This window comes from Amphiprion ocellaris, chromosome 5 (genome assembly GCF_022539595.1).
Source record: "Amphiprion ocellaris isolate individual 3 ecotype Okinawa chromosome 5, ASM2253959v1, whole genome shotgun sequence".
Lineage (NCBI taxonomy): Eukaryota > Metazoa > Chordata > Actinopteri > Pomacentridae > Amphiprion > Amphiprion ocellaris.
Window position 1 is genome coordinate 34,180,673 of NC_072770.1, and position 22,751 is coordinate 34,203,423.

Genomic DNA, 22,751 nt, shown 5'->3' on the forward strand with positions numbered 1-22,751 from the left:
GTTCAACTTCCACCTCAAATGATGAAATTACTGTAAGTTAATTTAATTTAGAATCGTCTGGGTTTTAGGTGATGTTTCACAATGGTCTACTCACATCTATCCTTTAAAGTATATCTAAAGCATGCAGCTCTTAAAACGCCTTCTTTAATGTAGATTAATTTAATTTTCCCGAATTTTACAAATGTTTTTATTGCCCGTATTTTCCTGTTTAAATAATACATTGGAATGAGGTTGTGTTTATCTTGGTAAAAACAGTCCTTTTGAATTAAGAAAAACTGAATTATTTGTTTCTTGTCAGTTTTTTTTTATTGAACAAACAACATGGTAGATGACGTTTATTTTTGTAGTACATTTACGGGTGATGGAATTTTCACAATGTGTGTTCTGCCAAAACAGCTTTGTTTTAGAAAACAGACCAGACCTTAGATGATGGGGTGTGTTGTTTCAGGTACAGCTGCTGGTAGCTAGATAAACAGATGATTTTAAAAGCTTAAAGGCTCACACTTGAACTTGTTTTATGGCTCTTCTCCAGGATGTTTTCTCCTGACTAGAGCCTTGCTTGTGTTGTTTCTACTCTCAGACATGCGTCGCTTTGGATAAAAGCGTCTGCTAAATGAAATTGTAGAATTGTTGCTGATCAGACACCAAAACACTGGGCAACAGTTTAGATCACAATGAGGAAGGATTTTACAACTCTAGAAAGTTAGAACGCTGCAATCTTGGCTTGATGTCTCATCGCAGCAAAAGTTAAATCTGTTTCAACTCCTTGCCATGTGACTGCTTTTTTGGACAAACCACTGTGTTGCACTACGAGTGAAGAGAGTATTGTACGTTACAGTATGCCAAGACATAATGAGTTCCGTTTGACGGTAGCATAGTAAACAATAATCTCATCTTCCTGACAGCTACATCTGGTATTAGACAACATTGTTAGACAATTTAATCTTTCAGGGTGAATGGTTAAGAAGATTTTAAACAAATTAAAATGCATTTTTCCTGAATTGTAAGTTTATAGTGATGAGTGCTGAATTTGATAGACGGTTACCTGATGGACTTTCTTATAGAGGTCAAGTGCGCCACCTGTATCCTTCTATAAACTGCTGGGGAAGTAATGAATCATTCCACTGAAACCTCAGGAAGTGAATGTTACCAGTAGATGAAGCACACATTGTGTTGGATCATGCTCTGTTGTTTGATACTCCACAAGCTCACATTCACTTGATGTATTTACGCCTTTCTGCTGAGCAGATGTATGCAATAAAAGATGACTAAGAACCAAACTCCGCAGCCTAAATATGAAGTCTTTGTAACACAATTGTGACAGTCTTAAATAATGTTATCTTTCTACGGTAGTTTATCTCAATTCTTACATCTCATCTTTCAATAAAGGTTGAGTTAATCATGGCTAAATTATTGAAAAATATTATCATTGCATTTGTAAAGGCATGTCCAGTTCCTGCTTGTGCGTAGAAACATAAATCTGAAGTGCAGGCCTGTTTATTCCTTTGTTTCTGGATTGGGTAATATAGAAAACCTCCCCAGCAGCATCAAAGACAGAGATAAGAGCTGGCCCTGTCTCTCAGAGAGTGTGTGTGTGTGTGTGTGTGGGCTGCATGTGCATGTCTGAATCTTGTATAGCCTGATTCTGGCCTGCCTTGCTGGTCCCAGGTAATCTGCCCTGGAGCTCTGGTTTGAAAAGGAAACACACACACTCACACACACGCATACATCTGGCCACAATGCAAGTTCTTATCTTTTCTCCTGATGCTGTTCTGTCCAGCACATGGAAAGGAGTGATAACATCGAGCCTCTGGTTCAGATAATTACACACATGCACACAAACAGAAATAATGCACAACATAAATACTGTATGTATGTATATGTAGGTTTGTGTTTATGTTTTAAGTGTGTGTTGGTGCCCCTGTTTCTTTGTTTAACACTCACAGAAACACTCCTGCTAATGCTTGACTGGCATCACTTTCTCTGACCTAAATTGCCAGTGAGAAAGTGCTTTCAAGACGTACTTCAATTAAGCTAAAAAAAACCCAAACATCTGAATTCAGTAGGTCATCCCATAGTGAATGTGTGAAGATTGAAACTGTGTCTGTAGCCAGTAAAGTCTCATTGTTCCCGGTATGGTCAATATGGAGCCCAAAAGCTCATAGATGTATGCTATTCCCCATCCAAAGCACCTTTGATCAATCCATAAACAGTAATTTCTTTTGATTTTCAAAACTTTTTGGCATAGATATCGGTGGAGTTTAAAAAATATCAAGCTTGGCCCATTCTGTAAAAAAAGAAGTCGTCGTCAGTGATTGATTCACAGAATGAAGAAGTCTTTGTAATGAAAGACTCTGACTGTCTGGTGTGCTTAGCATCAGATCAAAAGATTGCCTACAGTGTGGTTTACTAGGCACTTTGCCTTCTTTTCTCCTGTGAACTGTGTGTGTGTGTCCGTGTACAAGTGTGTCAGGGCTTGTTGCTTCCTAAAGATTGGTTATCTCGAAGCGTATTTGATCTCCCTTTGAAAACTGACATCTTTTAAAAACAACAGAGGCAGAAAAAAATAAGCCGCTCTGATTTGATCATTATTACTCTCCTAAAGGCTGTTTGTTGCGTGTGCATGTGTGCGAGACTGTCTGAATGTGTTTGCATGCCTATGTGCGTGCCTGTGTCTGTGCATGTGCCCATGGGGCCCTGCTAGTGTGTGATTGCTGCTCTGACCACACGTCAGTTGGCTTTGACTCATAGTTCTAATTAAACCTTGGGCAGGTCTGGACTGGCTGCACACAAACACACACTCTGCCTCTGAAGTTGAGCTGTTATTGCCATTTGGTTAGTTGCAGGCTCAGAACGGTTCATTAGGTAGAGTATATACTGGTTGTGCACCCACACGCACATGCTAATGCCTCGTCAGAGAAACTAAACTAAACGGACCTTTCAAACTATTTAAGGCTTATGCAGTATTTTACTGCAATTGTGACACAAAACAAAGTGCTGTCCTCATTACGGCCATAGCTAAACTGGGGAAAAAAAACATTTATATCTATTACTATATGTATACAACCTGCAAAAGTTTAGTTTCAGAAGTACATTGCTGCAATAGGTTTCAGTATTTAACCAATTTTGTCTAATTTTTATGTTTTTTTTTAAATAGGATGATAAAGTTGTGATATTATGAAACGCTTCTATGACTCACCACTGTGTTGATAACCTCTATTGTACAGGAAATGTGTCAGAGGGAAATGGGGACCAGGGAGGGGGAGATTCAGAGGGAGAGTGGAAGAGGGAAAGGAAGTGGGAGATGGGGAGTGATAGATTAAGTGAGAGAATAAACAGAAAAGTAGACCGAGGCAAATGGAACAAGAGAATAGTCAAAGTTTTAAAGCGAAGAGGATTCAGGAGAAAGAACATGTCAGTTGTTTGATTTTTAGAAAAAAAATAAAGTTTAAGTGCTGTACTTAAAAGACAAAAGACTTTAATTTGAAGAAAATAGGTGAACAGTTAAAGGAAAGACAGATAAGCACTGTCTCTAGAAAGCATAGAAAATTCTGGTAATGTGAAATCAAAATAGCAAAATTTCTGAGAAAAGTTAAGGACATGGACGAAAAGTTGTCCTGAAAATGAGGGCAAGCAGTCTGTCAGTGTCTCAGGAGAAACAACAGGACCCAGCTGCTGCTCCACAGGCCACCACACCCAGCCGAGAGAGACTCTCATTTGTTGTTGTAGCTGGCCTTTACGACTCTGAGAGAAAATGGGGAGAAAGGGGAGGTGGGGGTGGCGGCAATGGAGTCTGACCGACTCATAACAAAGAATAGAAAAAGTAGGAAAGAGAAGCAAATGTCCAGCATTCATTGGCTAATAGTATAAATAGAGAAAAAGACAAGAGGATGCTGCACCATTTCCTGGTTTGCCATTTCTCTGTTGTGAAATTCGGTTCCAAAATTTGTTATCTCGGCTGAGTGTTGAGAATGCCAGTGCTTTGTTTGATTACCCTAAGACTCAGGAGTTTATGAAAACATAGCCAGAGGACGTGACCCCAGCTGGGACCTGGACACTAACTCAGTTCCCACCAAGAGCTCCTCTAAGCCACCTCTTTTCCCCTTTTAACCAGTTTCAGACCAGTTTCACTTCCAGCCATGTTGTCCTTCACTTTCCCTCTAATGTTCCCTTCCCATCTTCAACCTTTTGCCCTTCTCAGGTGTCATCTTTCCTTTTCTCTGCCATTCACCCTTTCCCTTGTGTCACTCACTTGCCTTCTCCATCTTTTCAAACGTAAAAGTTACAGTTTTAATGGCCTTTTTAGTCTGTCAACTTGTATCTCTATCGCTTTATCTATCGTAAAAGACACTGCTGTTATGTCACAAAATTAAAAGCTCAAGTTCAACCCTTTCTCAGCTGATGAATCACATTTGCCCATAGCTACGGCTTAGCCAAGCTGATAGCATTTTATTTTATAGTACAATAAATGTCAAGTATGTGCTTGGTAATTATGTTTAAAGAAGAATCATGCTAAATTATTTTGTCAAATTCAGACGTAAGCGGATACAACATGCGTTTTATGTACAACCTGCCATACAGGTATGTGCAGCAGTGCAAGTTAAAGGGGAACTCCACCAACTTTACACATCAAAGTGTGTTTACCAGTGTTGGGGGGGCGACTGCAGTAGTGAGAAGAGCCTTTAGGGATGGAGACAAAGCTGTGTGAAGTCTGGAAAACTGCCTCAAGCAGTGGCACATGAGTCAGCATCAGGTGGGTCTGAAGGTGTTAGAACAAAAGAGTTAGAAGTGAGAAATGAAGATAACAGGGTGCTGTTGCCCATCTCAATCACGTTGCTTCATGGGTAATATAGGGACCAAGCTTTGGCAATGAAAACGAATGTATGAAAATAAACAGTCAATGATGATCTGTGTTGGAAATGTTGTGTCTGATAATGTTGTTAAGGTGCAATGGTAAATTGGTGGAATTATCCTTTAAGTGTTCTGGCCAGCAAGTTTGTGATTGTTTTCTTACCGTCAAGAAGGCAAAAGTCAACAGTAACTTCAATCTAGGAACTAGTATTGTCTGCTAACACTTCAGATTACTTGTTTGTGCCATAGAACTCCATGGATGGCTAAATGTTATTGAAAATACCTAAATGATGTATTTATATTCACATCTCAAAGCACTTCACATAGTAACGTAAAGACTTGACATTATTATATAATAGAGAAAACCAGCAAATCCATGGATTCGCTTTTAGGCAAGCTCTTTTACGATACTGGGAAGAAAAAAAAACTCCCTTTTAACCTGGTGTATAGCCAGCTCACAGGGGGTAGTCATCGGTTTTCACCAGTTGGAGTGAGAGTTAAAGGTGGATTAAAGTCAGACAAACAACAAAAAACAGAACAATAAACACTGGAAAGCTATTGAGGCCAGTAACTGCAAATCAGAAATGTGTAGCTCTAGAGCCACGGATGCCTGCAGAGAGGACAAAACACAAACATCAGGAGAGAGAAGACACAAAGTTACTGCGCAGCCAATGAAGAGACGATAATATAGGAAAAAATAATAATCTCCCTCACGCCAGTTCCTGTCAGCTCTCTGGCTACAGCGTTTGAAGTTTTTCAGAAAGCTATTGGGACATCCTGATAATCAGGAATTACAATACTCCAGCAAAGAAGTGACAAATGCATGGGCTAGTTTTTCAGTATCACTGTCAGACAGGATGTTCCTGATTTGGACAGTACTGGGCAGGTGAAAGAAAGGTCATCCAGTGACCAAATGACACCTTCTCTCATTACGATGTCCATTCATTCTCATATAGTTGGAGTCAGTCCAAACACACGCCATCCCACTGCTGTAAATACTCAACAGAGCACACAATATGTATTAATCCACCGCTGGAAAACAGTCTCCAGCAACTGTTTACCCCAGTTTGAGTACCATTTGCTAAAAAATACAATGACCATCTGTTTAAACTAATGACTTTTTAATGAAAGTGTATTTTTGGACCTGTTTTTCCCATGTGCTCAGGTTTGAGAGCCACACACGGGGTAGAAAATTTCAAAAACACTGCGAGATTGACTATTGCATAAGTTGTTTTGGACTTCCCATGGGATTGTTTTTGGACAATTGCAAAAATGTAAAAAAAAAAAAAAAAAAACAAAAAAAAAAAAACAGCAGCTGTGTTCCAATCCATGATGCCGTTTTTCAGAGTCTTGGGTCAGCGCTGTGTCAGCATTTTATAGTCTGACTTCCCAACTACATTGATACTACTTTCTGAAATACCAAATTAATTACCTCTACTCTGGTACTGAATTGGGTTTAAAGGAGGAAGAAATTCTGTATTTTTTGTGTTTTTATTTAAATTCAGACTGTCAAGTCTTATGTGGAAGCTACTACACTACTACAAGTATAGGTTGTAGAGTGATATTGTTAAACTAGGCTCACTTCATGATTCACATAACGTCATTGCTTTTGGCTTTGGCACGAAATGTGGGCGTGTGGGTCAGTTTTTTATCTAACCCAGTGCACAGGACATGTGTTACAGAGAGGGCAGGTTAAGTTGGCAGGTTCCGCTCTTTTTTCTGTCTCCACCCGTCCCTTTTTCCTCTTCCTGCCTCGAGTCTCAGAGAATACGTGTGCTAATGCACACACAATAACACACGGTGCTCACTGTGTTCCCCCCTGAGAGCTGCAGGCTTGGAACAATGAGGACACCAGAGAGAACACAGAGGATCGCTGCAGGAAATGGAAGAGCACAAAATGATCATTTCAAATTCAGGAGGGGGGAAGCTACCTAAAACTGAGTGATCTCAGTCCAGGCATTTGGCAGCACAGGGAGGCATAAAAAGTGGAGAAAGTTTTCTGGCTTTAGTTTTAGTCGACGTAAGGAGGACAGTGAGGTGCCATGTGGCTGCTGCATTATGTGGAGTTTGTAATATATCGAGGCTTTGACTTGTTTACTCCAAAAACGGAGGCAGGAAAAGGAGCACAAAACTTATAGTGTCTTATACAAGGGGTCCTCGGTTTACGACGTCATCGACCTACGGCGTTTCACTGATGCGTTGGAACTGGTTACGTGGAACTAGTTGGTGAGCAGAGCAGGCGAATACGTCGCCGTGTGGCGCTGTAAGATGGCTTTGTTTACATTCACCGGTTGTACAGCACCTTGGGTTGTGCTACATTCACTAACTTTTTGCCCTTCATTATGGCTCCCATGACTCTTCTGATACAGTGCTTCGAAGAAAAGGAAAGCCATCTCCATGGAAGTGAAAATAAATACAATAAAACACTCGGAACAGGGCAAAACACCAACAAACATTGGTCAAGTTGTAATGTGATGAATGAGACTTTATCTCGTTCTCTGGTTGTTTATTGAACCTTCACACAGGCTACTGTGGGCTGTAGCCAACGCCAAAATAACTACAAAACCCCTATAACTTAGCTGCAGCTCTCTCTCACTCGACACACACTATTGCTGACTCTGAGCCAATCAGAGGTGAGCTAACTAAACATGGCACGATCACTGGCATTAGGTAAATCTCAAACTGAACAATAAACATTGAAACCTCAACATCAACAACAATCAGTCCGTTACAATATTCTGTTGTCTTCTTGTAAAATGACTCATACATACATAAAAGTCGTTGGTATTCATGACTTTCCTGAAGAACTGATTGATATCATGACGCACGTAATGGCTTTTCGTCGGAGGTCCGACTTTGGGCGAAAATCGACTTGCGTAGATCAGTAGGAATGGAACTCTGACGCAGATCGAGGACCCCCTTATACTGTTCCTCAGGTATAACACACATTACTAACCAATCATATGGTAGCTACACTTTGAGATGCACAAAGTCTGCTCCTGTCTGGGCAAATTTTGAGTATTTCCAAAAATTCCAAACTTCTCCCCATGAACATGAGAATTCAGTTGTGATGATTGTTGTCTGTGCTTCAGTATCTGCCCCATTCTGAACGCCAAGACATCTAAACAGTCTGTGTGGAAAGAGCTGTTATGTGTGGGATGTCTCCGCTTTGTAGGTTTGAACAATCCTAACGTCTCTTCCCAGTTTTAAGAAACTACATCTACTTCCAAATCGGACACACCTACAGCCTCAAATCTGGATCACACAGCCGCTCCGACATCTTATATCCACCGAGGCATCTGGAACTACTTTATCAAATGACCGTTTTTACTGCCAAGCAATATTATCCAAAGCTCGGGTTATTGTGTGGACTTGTATATGCTGCCTGGAGACATTGCTTTATTAAACAGAAGGCATTACCACCCCAAACCATAAAATTTGCACTGACATTCTTGCACTGCACATCTCTGCACTTTTAAACTTTATTTTTATTTTTTCTGTTAAGCCACTTTACCCTCATCTGTCACCCTTGTATATATTGTAAATATTATTACTATTGTTCTGTTATTATTTTATTCTTATCACTATGTCTAATGTTACATAAGCTGCTGTAACAATGTAAATTTCCCCTGGAGTGGGGAGAAATAAAGAACTTTATCTTATCTTATCTTATTAGGAGCTTTAGAGTTCCCCAGTAGTGTGTTTTCACTGTGACTGTGGGTAGCCTCAAGTGGTAATGAGTAGAAAATAAATACTGAAAAGGCAGTGTACAAAGAGCAATCATGGAGTGTCACGATGGGAAGATTTTACTCACAGGGAAGTTGATTTCTTTTGTTGTAGAACAAAGCTTACTGTTTCTTAATGTAACTTTGACATTATTGCTACATAAATTCTCACATAAAGGGTTACAGTGTTCTAGCTGCCAGTATTTATAAATCTAGTTTATCTTATCATTGATATGCTTTGTTTGAGCTCTGATTTACATCTTAAAGTCTATGCTTTTTTCTGCTTATTTCTTACTTATTTTACTCCATCATGCCCTGTTGTATACTTTTTTAAATGCTATTTTACATGAGATTAGCTGCTTTATCCATCTGTGTTCTCCATCGCCTGATTTGTTTTGGGTTAAAGGCTCATTTTCATTTTCAAGACCACATTTACATCTTAATTTTCAAAGAGCTTAACTCAAGACAACCTTACCCAGTCTCAGAGGCGCAGATTTCAGTCATTTGAATGTGCCAGCCAGAAACCTAGTTAAATGTCTGCACAGGACAAGTGTAAATGTGGTAAACTTTCCCACTAATATTTTGACTTAAACGTTGTAAACGTACAGGAGCTATTACGTTTTATACACTGTTCCTTTATTCTAAACTTGAATGCAAACAGGTGACCAATTAAAGGAAAAATTGGGATATATTATTGGAAAAACAAAAAATGTGTACAGCTGCGGTTAGAATTAGGGTTACTTAAGGTTATGATGGAGATGCACTGAAGTTATCCTAGTGGTCTGTGGTAGACGGCACTACTTTCTTCATTGTTCCTCTAATGTTTGAGTTATTTGTAAATCACAGCTAAATACTCTATTATTGCTCCCATTCTGCTGTGTCCTACTTGTTTCTTTCTCACCTTTGCGGAAAAAAAAGAGCGAGATTTGGGATTTTGAGACTTAGGTCATGGCCTCTTCTATTTCCCTCAATCTCCCTGACCTTTTACCCTCCACTTTAAACTGTCTCTCAACCGGTGAAACCGCCACACTGCAGATTCCCACCACATTGTGCAGGAATGTCTGAGGGGAATTCAGGAATGTAGCTGGGAATGCAGCATGCTGCAGCAACAGTTGGTGTTACGTTGGGCCGCATGAGGTCATTTTCTCTGCTGAAAGTGGGAATGCTCATGCACTCATCAGCGAGTGTCTGCACAGATTTGCTGCGTGTGCACGTGTGTGTGTGAGAGAAAGATCATTAAGTGTGTTACTGGAAGAGGAGACTCAGACAAAACAAGGTTTAACACTCTTAATCCCAGTTGATCTTTTTACTGGAACATGCCACATTGTGTTCTAGCGTTGTTTTCCTATAAATTGTGCCAAAATCATAATACATCAGAATAGATGGGCTACTGAATAAATAGAGGCCTTTAATAGACTTGTTGCCAGTCTGTTGTGCACACAAAGACTGTTGTCTATTTTTAGAACCCATATTGTTATGATTCTTTGTTTTCCATCAGCCAGTTCCTCAGTTCTAGATTAATGAATTTTCACCCAGTCTACATCACTTGGAGTTCTGACATTCTTTTGGCTGTCTTTCATGCACAGCTACTTAAGATGTACCCACAGATTCTCAGTGATGTTCAAGTCAATGGACTGTGAAGGCCGTTTCAAAAGCTTCAGCCTGCGCTTCTGCCCAGCAGGCGTCCAGTTTTATATTAAAGTTTTCTCGGTCTTCCAGATGTTTTCTTGATTTCCACGGTTCCCCTAACTGACATTTCTTAATGACATTTCAGACAGTGGAAATTGCAAGCTTGAAACACTTTGATATCTTTTTATAGCCTCCCTGTGTTTTGTAGGCATCAATTAGCTTCATTTTCAGATCCTCAGTCAGTGGCTTAGAGGAGCCCTCTTCAAACGAAGGTTTGAAGAGTCAGAAAATTTATCAGCGCTGCAATTATCATCAGCTGACAATTATAATGGCAATTCTTGACCTGCCTTACAAGCCTTATGGAGTCAATTAAGGTCTGATGAGTGAAGGAAGTTCAAAGACTCGAAAAATTGTCTTTTAAGCTCTATTTGCTTGGGGGGGTGTTTCCTTTTCTTGTCCATATGTGCACAAACTTTTGTACAGAACCATCTCTTTCAGTACACAGTGACAACGCTTATGCTTCAGGTGATGGATTATAAAAGTAGACATTTTAATAATAACCGAGAAGACGTCGGAGACATGATGTGATATTTTAAGGCCTCACTAGAGATGGCAGCACAAGGGCATGCAGAGGATGCCAAGACCTTATGTAATTGGGTAAATGTGCTGAGCTTTGAGGCCTAACACGGCTAGCATCTGCACACATACTGGGACAGAAATGGACCGCTGAGATTTGCTGTCTTGCGGAGCCACATGCAGTTTCCCTGACGAGCCTCCCGCATTACTCCACATAGCAGGCAGCATTTCCTTCCCCGGTGACAGGTGCTGCCTCAGCTGGACAGGGTGTCACAGGATGAGTGACATCTCAGCCAGCTCTGTCCTGCTGCCTGCCACTGTTAGTCTTGGTAATTAGCAGAACACCATGAAATATATGTACGTTTTGCTCTCAAAATGTCAGTGCTGCCCTTTAGTGCAGTCAGAGGAAATGGAAGACAGTTTGGTACCTAATGCAGGCCGTATGCCTGCTTCACCTTTCAGCTTGACACCAGTGAGCCATGAACATGAAGTCCTATTAGAAGGACAAGATCAAAAAGTGTCCATCTTTATTTGCAAGTATATTGCACATAAGTCTTGGGATCAAAGCAAATATCAGCATGTTTATGTGCTCAGAATGATAATGACAATGCTAGCATGCTGAGGTATAACATTCAACTATGTCTGACTTCTTAATTAGCCTGTCAGCATGCCAGCATTTACTAATTAGCACCTAACGTGCTGGGCAGCCGAGGCAGATGGGAATGTCAGTGGGTTTACAGCAACTTAGTAAGAAGTACTATATGCAATAAATATTAGACGTGTTAAAATGTTCACCTGATAATGGTGTGAGACAAAAAAAACCTCTGAGGATAATGAAAATTCACAAAAACACATGAATGCCAACCCATATGAACCCAGACTAAAGTCGATGAATCATCCAGGTTGTTATATCAGCAGACATTGCATCCCTAGCAGCACAACAGCAGTGCTTCACAATCAAAAGCGCACACTATAAAGTCCATGGAAAAAAAAAAATTTTCTCCTTCTTTTTCCCGGTTGAAAGCTCAGGTTCCAGATAAAACCAGATAATTCCCTCAGCCTCCCCTCAGGTGACTGTGAACCTTATCATGTCTTTTGTACTTCAAAGTGCTGCCATTTCACAGCTGACTTCTCCTCCATACCGGAAACTGAATCCTCAGAGAGGCTACGCCCAAACTGCATTATTTATTTACACCAACCAGCCTCAACCCACAGCTCATTTGTTTGTGAGTGTGTGTTATCATCAGTAGGTGTGTTTGTGTGTCTTGTCATTGTGTGAGCGGTTTTGCACATATGGGTGAGTGGACATGAAAACCATTTTAGTGTTATGAAGTCAGCGCAAACAGACACCTGCTATTGTTGTCCATGTTTAGGTAATTTCCAGTGTGTTTTCTAGGTATTGTGATTGTTTCCATGGTAAGTGGGTTGTGGTCAGCTGACAGAGGGGACAGCAAGAGAGAAGAGAGAGGAAAAAGAAATATGGAAGTTTTGTAGGGAAAAATGGAGAATGGATCTTGTTTTGTATGAGCAGTAAAGTTTCCACACTCGTATATTCATCTCTTATTGGTTTTCCAACAAGTCCATATGTCCTCTGACCGTAGAAATCACTGTGTGGGTCTTTTCTCCCCCCGTCTGGATGTGAAACATGGCCTCAGGGGGGCTTATGAGAGAGATGAAAGGGGAATCACCCCCACTCATTACCATAAATCATCATCCTATTCCACCGCCTCCCCAGCACACAGATATTAAATCATTTGTTAGGGGAAACAAGAATTTTCATGGCTGCCACCCCTTTTTGATGTTTGAACTATCTGCCCATGGCTGGTGGATTGGTCAGATCAATTAACAAAGCTTGGGCTTCTGCAGCTTCCAAGGATCAGACAGCAAATCTTAAGTGTTCCTTAGATGAAATCCCTGCTGCATTAGTCTAAAATATCATAATTCATCTATATTTAGCAACAGCAATTTGCATCTGCATTGGCTCTTGGAAATTATTAATCCTGAATAACGCAATTTGTGACATCAAGAATCCACAGTTTCTGGGCTCAAACTGTTCGAGTTTACTTCGGTGTTTTAATTCAGTCAAGTGTTGAATCAGTCCCCTGTAAGACATTTATTACTATATGCACCCATTGATCTAATGAATAAGCAACTAAACACACTTTAGAGCATAAAAACCAATAGAAATTAAATGTCCCAACTTCATTCATTTGTTGCTTTATAAATGAGGCAGCAAAATTCTCCCATAAATAATGATGAGAGAATGTCGAGCCTCCCCTGGCTACAGTCATCATCAATTAGGACTACAACTGCAAAATAAGTTTAAAAGTCTCAAAAAAAAAAAACACTGCCTGGAGGCTGGAGCCAGATTTTCAGTCTCTAATTCTCTGAACCACAAAACACACCGGGGAGTTTGAAAGACATGTTGTAACCAAAATTACATCATTTATCAGCCAGATACTGTAAACACAGAGAGAATGGTCGGATTTTGAACTTTTCAACGATCGTTGAACTACTCATCTGTCAGGTCAGGAAACTCTCTAAGCAGAATCTGTAAAAACAACAACAACAAAAAAAAATGTTCTCCTGAGTGCCACCGTGAAGTCATGAGTGATTCAGTTGCGACCAACAGTCGTGTGCCAAAAATTATGACTTTTTGGCTGAACTGCAGGTTGTGTTTACACAGAGCAGGTAGGAAAAAAATATTGAGGCCAATAAAAATATAGATAGCCACCATTTTTCTCCAATGGGCAAAAATAAATGCCGCAGAGCTGCTTGGGGTTCAAATAGGGTATAATCAGACCAACATCTCAACACCAATGTGTCTTCATCAAGGTCAAAAAAGGAACAGCATGTAATTGAAAGATGAGTGGAGATTGCCTTCCAAGTTTATAAATTTGTCCACGAAAACACTGTTTTCAACTCACTACTTGGCACTAGGTGCAAAATTTTCCTTGAGTATTGTGGCTCTTCAAATCTTTGTTAAAATGTCCATCTGGTGTTTTTTGTATGCTGATAGACACATCAAGTGAAATAAGCAGTCAAAGCTGCACACACACAGTCAAACATTTCTACTCTGAAACTGCAGCGTACCAATCTCTCTCATCTGAAAAACACAGATTCAGATCACAGGGTTTCATGCATAACAAACCTAAGAAACCATTTCCAGCTGTCCACATCAGTCTACTTTGTCAATATTATGCAATATTTGAGCTGATCCAATATTACAGCACTATGTAGCACAGAGACATTTAACAGTGTTTGAGCAGAGTCGTGGGTGAGCTGGTGTGCTCCAACTGCAGCGAGGAGAGAGAGGTGAAGACTTCATAGATCTACACACTCTCCAGAAAGCAACAGTGTAGCCATTTTAAGGCAGGAAGGGATTATTGTTATAGAAAAAAAACTTCTTAATATGTAACTTTGATACACAGAGATGAGTTTTTAGGAGCCGAGAGGGACTTTAACAAACATTTACTTAAAGCCATTAAGCTAACAAACAGGAAAGTAAACATTTCCATGTGTGAAAAATTGCTTTAAGTTGCGTCATTTCTTCACTGAACTGCTACACTCTGTGGAATGACAGAAATCACTTTCTTTAGCTTCTTAAAAACTCACAAACCTCCCAAGATTACAATGATGAAACAGAATTTCGGTTCGACTGGATTTCCTAACTTTTCTTCCTCCACCAGCAGCACACAGTCACTGTTGTATCCAGCAGCCATAAACCACATCACTCTGTGTGGTCCTCTAATTGCATATCAGATGGAGCCAGTCTCCATGATGAAAGCTTGACTTTGCGCTTTGTGCTTTGGTGTCAGTTCTAATATGTAAAACAGATGTGTGTTTAATAGCAAAGCCCATCAGTGGCTGTGTAGTACTGCCTGGCTGAGTGGCTTTAGATGCTGGAGTCCCACTGGGGCCACCCGCACTTAGGATGTATTCCTGTAAGTAGGCCCGCTATTCAGAGTCCTAATCAGAGTCCTAATCCTGAGCCATCTGCTGGAAAGTAGTCATGTCCATGAAAGCGGTGATCTGAAGACTTGCTTCTTCGTAAACTGCAAATACTGTACTTCTGGCATTACGTTTCCACAAGCATAGCTTTGACCCGAGCCTGCGGAGTGGTAAATAGTGCTAAAGACCCTCATGCTGAGGCTGGTTGTTGTATTTGTGGGGGAGCAGTAATCAGCAGCAGCAGAGAGTTGGCTTTGGTTCCACCAGCGTTTGCCTCCAGCTAAAACCTCCACTATCAGATCAGATCCCAGCCTTGTTTCAACAACTAGCCTGGATTATACTTGTCATATCAGCCGGAGCCCAACTGATTACAAACACATTCACACAATGATTACATGCAGCTTACTGCTGGACTTTATGAAACATCCAACAACCTGCACTGACTTAAGGTCTTGAAGCGATAAGGCTGCTTCAAAGTTAAAGATGTGTCGTCGATTGTGTGCCTGCCAATCCCTTTGAGGCGCTGTCATGGTGTGTTCATGTGTGTCATGGGGAGGTCAGCGAGTCAGAAAAGATAGAATACAAGCTAGAGCTGCATCTAGCAATAGTTTCACCCTTGATTAGCTTTGTGATTTTTCTGATTCATTTAGTCTCTGAATTCACGGTTTCCCAAGAGCCAAGGTCACATTTTCACATTGACTGCTACGTCCTGCTGCCCATAGTTACTGTTGCTATGACATACAAGCTTTCTGTTCTCACACAGCAATGCTGTTTACAGTGATAACAGTAACAGACTTAACACTGTGTCCTATATTTCAGACAGAGGTAGCTGGCCATTAGTAGGCTTCTTTTTTAGCTGCCAGTGAGTTTTTTTCATGAATAGTCACTGTCAGATGTTGTCTATCAGTTAAATCAGCATGACCTCCATGAATTTATTGAAAACACCATCTCCAGCTGACTTCTTAATGTTTCCATTTTAAAATAGGAACACTGGACGATCACACAAAAGACAGAAGATAAGGCTGCATGTATCTTGCAATAAAAAAAAGAAAATAAATAAAAGTAGGACGCTCACCCACTGACGATTGATGTGGAAGACATCAAGAAATCAAAGTTCATTTTAAGATCACCCTGTGCAAAAACTTTACTGATATATTTGGTACAAGCAAGACAAAGGTTAGGTTTATGCTCCAGTGTTCATGTTACAAACATCCAAAGCTTGACAGGTTGTTAAGCTGTGATTGGGCAATGACTGTTTGGAGGAACAGTAATTTAAATTATAAAAAGAGGGAAGTTCTCAATACCGTATTGTTTCAGCACTCATTTAGATTTGTTGTTTTTCATTGGTATGCAGGCCCATTTTATTTGTTGCCTTGGAATAAAAGGAGTTAGTGAAATCAATAAGCTCCCTAATTGGACAGAGCTGATTTATTTTGATCTTGGCTTTTCAGAAATCTGCTTATGCGTTGCAGCAACAGAGGTTAACGGTTGAGAAACATCCCAAGTATTCAGCCTGTTCTTGAAAGAGTGTAGTAAAGTTGTTGGCTTCAGTCCGCTGGAGCTATTCATGTTACATAAGGTTTCTCCCCTCCTTCACATCTCCCCCCTTTCACCCCCCACGTCCACCCCCTTTCCATTTTGCACAAAAGATTTCACACACACACACACACACACACACACACACACACACACACACACACACACACACACACGCCATCAGTGCGGCATGGCAGCCGTCCAGAGAGGGGCTCCAGTGTCGCTCCGTTTCAAAGGGCTCTTTGCTTGCTGTCCTTTTGATGGCTGCTCCCCAGCAGCAGTGGAGCAGAAATGCAGAACCTCCAGCTTTGATATGAATTTGTCCCTGATTCTCCACACTGCCCTGAAACCACTCTCAGTTATTGGGGGGAAAAAAAGCCTCCTGAAGACGAGGGACATAACACCAGAACAAGGCTAACGTTTGAGCCTGTACACAGTAGACTGTTATAAAGCTTAGCCTGCTGCAGAACAAGTTAGACCACTTCTTTTACTGGCACAAGTCACTTTTGGCCACTTGAGCCCCCAAACGTCTTCCTGTGAACCGCTACTTCCCTGTTGACGCAGGTAAAAAGTAAAAACAGTGCTGAAATGTCCCCGCTGAAATAGATTCAGCTGGACAGTGGAAAAAAATCACATGGAAGAATCTGGTTCAGAGGAAACTTTAATTCAGTGTTTTCATTTTTAACTGGTGATCGCAGTGTCCCATTTTTCGCTGTTGTTGTATTAACACTGCAGTTTAAAGTCCTGCACCTTTTATGGAAACAGTACCATCATGGCTAGAAGTGGAGCAAACTCAGAAATATCTTTGGTGCAGTATGGTAATATTATAATGCCTGAGATCAACGGATAGATACTGGAAAAATGCTGACTCTACATACTATAGATATTTTACTACCTACATTTTGTTTCCAAACTGATCCTCTGAAGTCTGCAGTTCAGCCAACGGGTCCTTGAATTTAGTCACGACTTGCATCTTAGTCTGGAATGACTTGAATTTTTAGTTTTTTTACAAAATCTGATTAGAACGAATGGTTAATATTTATCAGCTTTTTAATTGAGACACCTAGAATAAAGGGATTTTTAAATTAAATGTCATGATTTTAAGCTTAAATTTGTTTTTTTGTCATAGATGAGTAGTTCTGCCTCTGATAAATGGTGTCATTTTGGATTGGGTTATGATGTTTTGCATATTTTCAACTGGTTTATTATGTCAGATTAAGATCTGAATATTCCCCTTAGGAATTGTTTCCTTTAGGCCTTAAGGAGCTTAAGGATATAAGATTGACATCGACATTTTGGAATTAGTATTAAATACCACTATAAGTACAATTCTTTATTATATGTATCTCTTTGTCTGAGAGTAAAGTTAGCAAATCAGAGCTAATCTCATGTTTGTGTGTTAAGAGCTGGAGACAAGATGTGGTAAACCGAGCTTAACTTGTAGGAAACAGGAGGAAACCACTAGCTTGACTTTGTCCAAAGTACAAAAGAAATATTTCTGCCAATGCCTTTATGCCTCATGGTGTAACATGTGTCTGGTTTGGTTAATCCTTACTTAACTACAGTCAGCATGTTTGCAGTGCGAACACTTTGTGGGCTATATGAGGACATCCCAAAAACCCTTGCGGACGCTTTCCTTTACACAGTGAGCGAACATTCTTATTTCACTTTACCTAGCAAATTTATTTTTCATTTCTAACTTTTCCTTTAACAGTAACAGTTAAATGGTGTTGTATTGTTTTAATAGATAATTAAATGTACCATTGTCCAACTTCATTATAACATTTTTCATTTATTTTTGATTTTTTTGTATGGAAATAGGCTTGTTCATTTTCAGAAGTCATACTACCAAAATAGAAGTCATGCAGCTGCACTTTTCAGGCACCTTTTTTTCAAATTTCAGTTCAGGTGTTTAGTCTAAATGCATCGGTGAAGAGTTTCGCCGACAGTTCTGTTCCCGTTTCCGTGAAAGACGCTTTCCCAGGATCATCCCAGAGCACAATCTCTGGACATTTGTCAGAATGTAAAATGGGTCAGTCTCTGGTTTAATGAGGCCGACGTGCAGTGAAGTCGTTTCCTGTTTGCGTTAGATTAATGTGTTACACTGATTGTTTCACACGAACCTGCCAAATCTGGATCTGCAGTATATTTAACTGAGAGTTCCTGTGTGTGCTGTCGAGGACATATTTTGAGCACAAGTGACAGAGACATTACTGCCTTGACCCTCCTCCATGTTCTGTTCCCTTGGAGTCATTTACCCTCAGCACATAGCAGTTACTACAACAATGTGTGCAATTAAAGCTTCTTAAAGCAAATGTAAATAGAATGTTTCAGTATTGAGGAAGTAAAATCAGATATTTTGTAGATCTCTTATTTGCTGATTGTTTTCTCACCAAGTTTCCTGGAAAATATTATTTGTCATCCTCTGTAACTGCTAAATTGCTTCTGTATGTGCACTTGCAAGTTCAGCCTTGTAAACTTGATAATTGGATTAGCAGTTTTATACTTAATTGTCACTTTGGTTCAGGGCTGATTCTATTATTTCATAAGTTGATCGTCCAAACAACACTGTATTAATATGTAACTGTTGTGATAATTGCTCATGCAAGTCAATTATTCAGTGTAAATGCCAAACACTGTCTGGAACAAGGTTCCCAAATATGGCAATTTGCTGAATTTTCTCTGTATTTATCATTGTTAAATGAATATCTTGTTTTTGGAAGACTGGGAAAAACAAAACACTTGAAAACCTTCACCTTGGGCCTTGCAAAAAAAGAGGACAATGTCACTATTGTCTGATATTTCATAGACCAAAACAAAAAGAAAAGCAAAACCTGAGATTAAAAAAAAGTGCATATTAATCCATAATTAAAATAAACACAACTTTGTTTGTTTTGTTGGGTAGTGAACTTTTTCTAACGAGTGCGCTTTCACTCCCTACCAAAGGTACACTTGTACCCCAAACCTCTGGCAGCATATTTGGTTTCTGGTTGCTGCGCTGAATGTCACATTTCAGCTCTTTGAGTTGTGAAGCAGTTCATCCAGAGGAATGCAGCGTGTATGTGTCAAAATTGTGTGTGTGTGTGTGTGCGCGTTCAGAGGCATGTGTGTGTCACATTCCAGACAGTGTTAGAGGTATGTGAACTACGTCTTACGGAGGGAGAATGTGAAGAATCTGCTGCCGTGAAAAGGCTGCTCTTGTTTACTGACACACTGTTGCAAAGGAGGTTCCTCTCTGTGTGCGTGTTTGTGCGTGTGTGTGTGTGTGTGTAGCAGGATTGTTTTCAAAGCTGTTATTCACTTGGTGCATGTGGCTGAGAGCTGCAGGCTTTTTAATCACTTTTTCAGAGTCTCTTTTGTCTATCGGTGTTTTAAACTGTATCAAACACTGCTAGAAGTCTGTTAAGTCAGTGTAGTGTAGTCCGGCTACAGCACAATCACAGTCCTGTTGCTCTGTAATACTTGGTGCTTTGGGTTTTATGCTGGATAATTCTCGTCTCATTTCAGTCTCTGCCGAGATCTTTAAGTAAAGCCAACTGTGTCAAAACGACTTTAAACAGAGCTCTTATTGTCTCCATGACTCGGTGCACTGTGCCTAGAAATGCAAAAACTACACACATGATCGTACAAAGATTTCAGTCTGTTGATGTTTTCTGTCTCACAAAGAGACTGACTGACTGATTCCATGATGTTCAGATCAGGACATTGTGGAAGCCAGACCATCTCTAGTAGGACTAACAGGACTGTCTGTTTGGGGTCAAGATGTAGAATCAATTTGGGATCAATCAGACGGTGTATCTGAGAAGATATGATTAGACTGGCGTTGTTGTCCCATCAATTCCCGCCACCCGCTATGTACACATGCATAACACACACCTGTGCTCAGCGCAAGGTCATTTTGTTTGTGGGTACATCTACATCTGAAGTGTACACATGCTATGGTGCCGTGGTTTCTGCCACAAATTTTTTCAAGATTTCAGCCATCAGAAATGATAGGACGACTGAGCAGCCTTGGCGGAGTACTGTGCTCTCTGAGTGCTTTTCTTGTCTTTGCTGTTTTTCTTCCTGTCATGAAGCTGTTATCACAGCGACATGATTAGCGAGTTGCAATGATGGTCCAGGATTAACTGAAGCGTTGTTGGAGCAACACTAAGATGGAGATCAGATGGTGCCTGATCACAGTCCTGATGCTATGAGGGGATTAATACGAAACAAGACAAAAATCCCACACATTACACATCTAAAGTGCCTAAAACAGCTGCACAAGTTGTTGACCTCTGACACAGTTGAACAAATAATCTAAAAAAGGACCCTGAGGATTGTTTTAACAACTAATACTTCAATGGATCTATGTTTGATCCATTGGACTGCATTTTGTCTGTATTGGTTTCACACTATTCTGTTGACTGACAGTTCAATAAGGAGAGATCATATGGAAGTAGAGAATAAATGTTTATTGTAGGAACATGTGGATGCTTTAAAAACATATTTTGGTGGTGAAAACCCCACAACATCATGGAGTGTGGTCCCAGATGAAGACAGGAGAACTGCAGTGAGTCCATAGAATGAGGTGTACAGAGATTGAGAGTGAAGTGATTTAAAGCATACAAAGATGGAAGTGACGGAGAGAATAGTGCAGAATAGAGAAAGGGAGTGAATGAATGAGATCCTCCTCATTCAGTTTACATAAGTTTCATTTACTGATGGTAAGGTTTTATGGCTCTTATCCAGGTTGTTTTCTCCTGATGAGATTCTTGCTGTTGTCGTATCTACTCTCAGATGTATGTCACTTTGGATTAAAGCGCCTGCTACATGAAATTGTAGAGTTGTAAAGTACAAAGAAGTCCTGTAGTATGCTTTCAGAAGGAATGAAGAAGAAGCCAAACATGGATGCCAGCAAAACATGATTTAATATATCATGCTATTGTTGATGTTTTGTGAGGAAGCCCTACAGACCCTAAAGATACACACAATGTGTTGTGGTGAGAGCACTGAAAATATCCGTAACTTTGGTATGTTAACAAGAAAACTCTTCTGGGCAACTGTGAAGTCTGTTATTTCAGATGTTTTTATCCACCTAATTGAGCAAACTCAGCTGAAACCTGTTCTGAAGCCCTTGAACATTCTTTGGTCAAACCGACATTGCCGTTGTTTTGCAGACTTAATCGTGACTGCAATTTGAATTCTGAAATTATTTCAACTTTTTTTCTCTTTCTGTATTTTTCTCATCAGATTTGGGACATGAGCGACGATGAGAGCATCTGAAGGACTGCAGTAGCAAACTGAGCCACAGAAGCACTCGACACTCCGATCCACGGTTCTCTTTTGGTTTCTTTTTTTTTTTTTTTTTTTTTTTTTTTTTAAATGAATGTCACATTTACAAGAGAATTTGTTCACATAAGCAAAATTAAACACATTGCAAAAACTCTTAAGAAAAGGAGCAGTAGAATTCCTAATAGACCTTTGAGAACTGAGCAGCAATTCAATAAAATTAAACAATGAAATAATGAAATGGCTTTTACTGCTAACATATTCCGTGGATGTTTCTCATTCTTACAGGAGCAGAGCTCGAACGAGTTTCTTTTTTTTTTTTTTTATGTGTATTAAAAGTGTTTACAGGAGAATGTACCTTGTATTACCTGATGATGTGTCACTAGTCACACTGTAATCCCTTAAATCACAACCAAACTGTCTATGTTTGTACTAACAGGCTTTTATTTTCTGGGTCCAAAAACCTCGGAGAAGCCTCACTCAGTGGTCACAGGTTTAATCTCTCCCCCAGTCTCTCCATCAACACATTTAATGGGTTTACTGAAGAGTTCTTTTGGCAAGACCTTTGCAACATCTGCTCGCATATTCAGTTTGGAAAAGAGCTTGAGATAAGTTCTGAAAACAGTTGACAACTCAGCAAATCCATCCATCTTGTGTGTTTACTAGAGACTGCGATACATACAGTACAGCTGATACTAAAACCAGCTTCGTTGCTTCGGAAACCTGCACAGATGTTACTGTACCGTTTCTGAAATGACTCCCAGGTTCTGGAGACGACCTGGAAATGAACCAAAAGAGCCAAACGAGAAACTACAGATCTCGGTTGGTTTGTGTTGATGCATGCATGTGTTTGTGCAATGTGTGTTTCTTTTCTTACTCGGCCGTGTCCAGTGTGTCTGATCTGATAACATGTTCGACATTTTCAGTGTGAAGTTCAACAATCACTTGGATGTTAATGGAAGAGAATTAATTGCAATGTGGGAATAGACTGGAGATTTTCTCCACAATTTGAGATAAAAGCTTAAAAAAAAAGTGCAAAATAATAAACCCTATGTATCAGAATTTATTATCAGAATTGACACTATTGAGTTAATTCTCTTCTGTATGTGTGAAACCAGAAACTGGAATAAAATTCAATTATTTCTCTGTTTACACATGGGAGCATTTTATCACTTTTCTTATCAGGTGGAATTAAGGGTAATGTAGTTCCAC

The 22,751-nt window shown here is 40.0% G+C and overlaps 1 protein-coding gene across 4 annotated transcripts in view; it reads left to right on the plus strand.

Annotated features, from left to right (window-relative positions):
- The window catches only part of atg7 (ATG7 autophagy related 7 homolog (S. cerevisiae)), a 71,528-nt gene extending 48,835 nt beyond the window's left edge, over positions 1 to 22,693 (plus strand). For all 4 annotated transcript variants that reach the window (XM_023261703.3, XM_023261704.3, XM_035944187.2 and 1 more), the window contains exon 19: positions 21,501 to 22,693. In XM_023261703.3, coding sequence (XP_023117471.2) covers positions 21,501 to 21,533 — 33 coding nt within the window. In that variant the 3' untranslated portion in view covers positions 21,534 to 22,693. The remainder of the gene's footprint in view (positions 1 to 21,500) is intronic.
- The last annotated feature ends 58 nt before the right edge of the window (positions 22,694 to 22,751 follow it).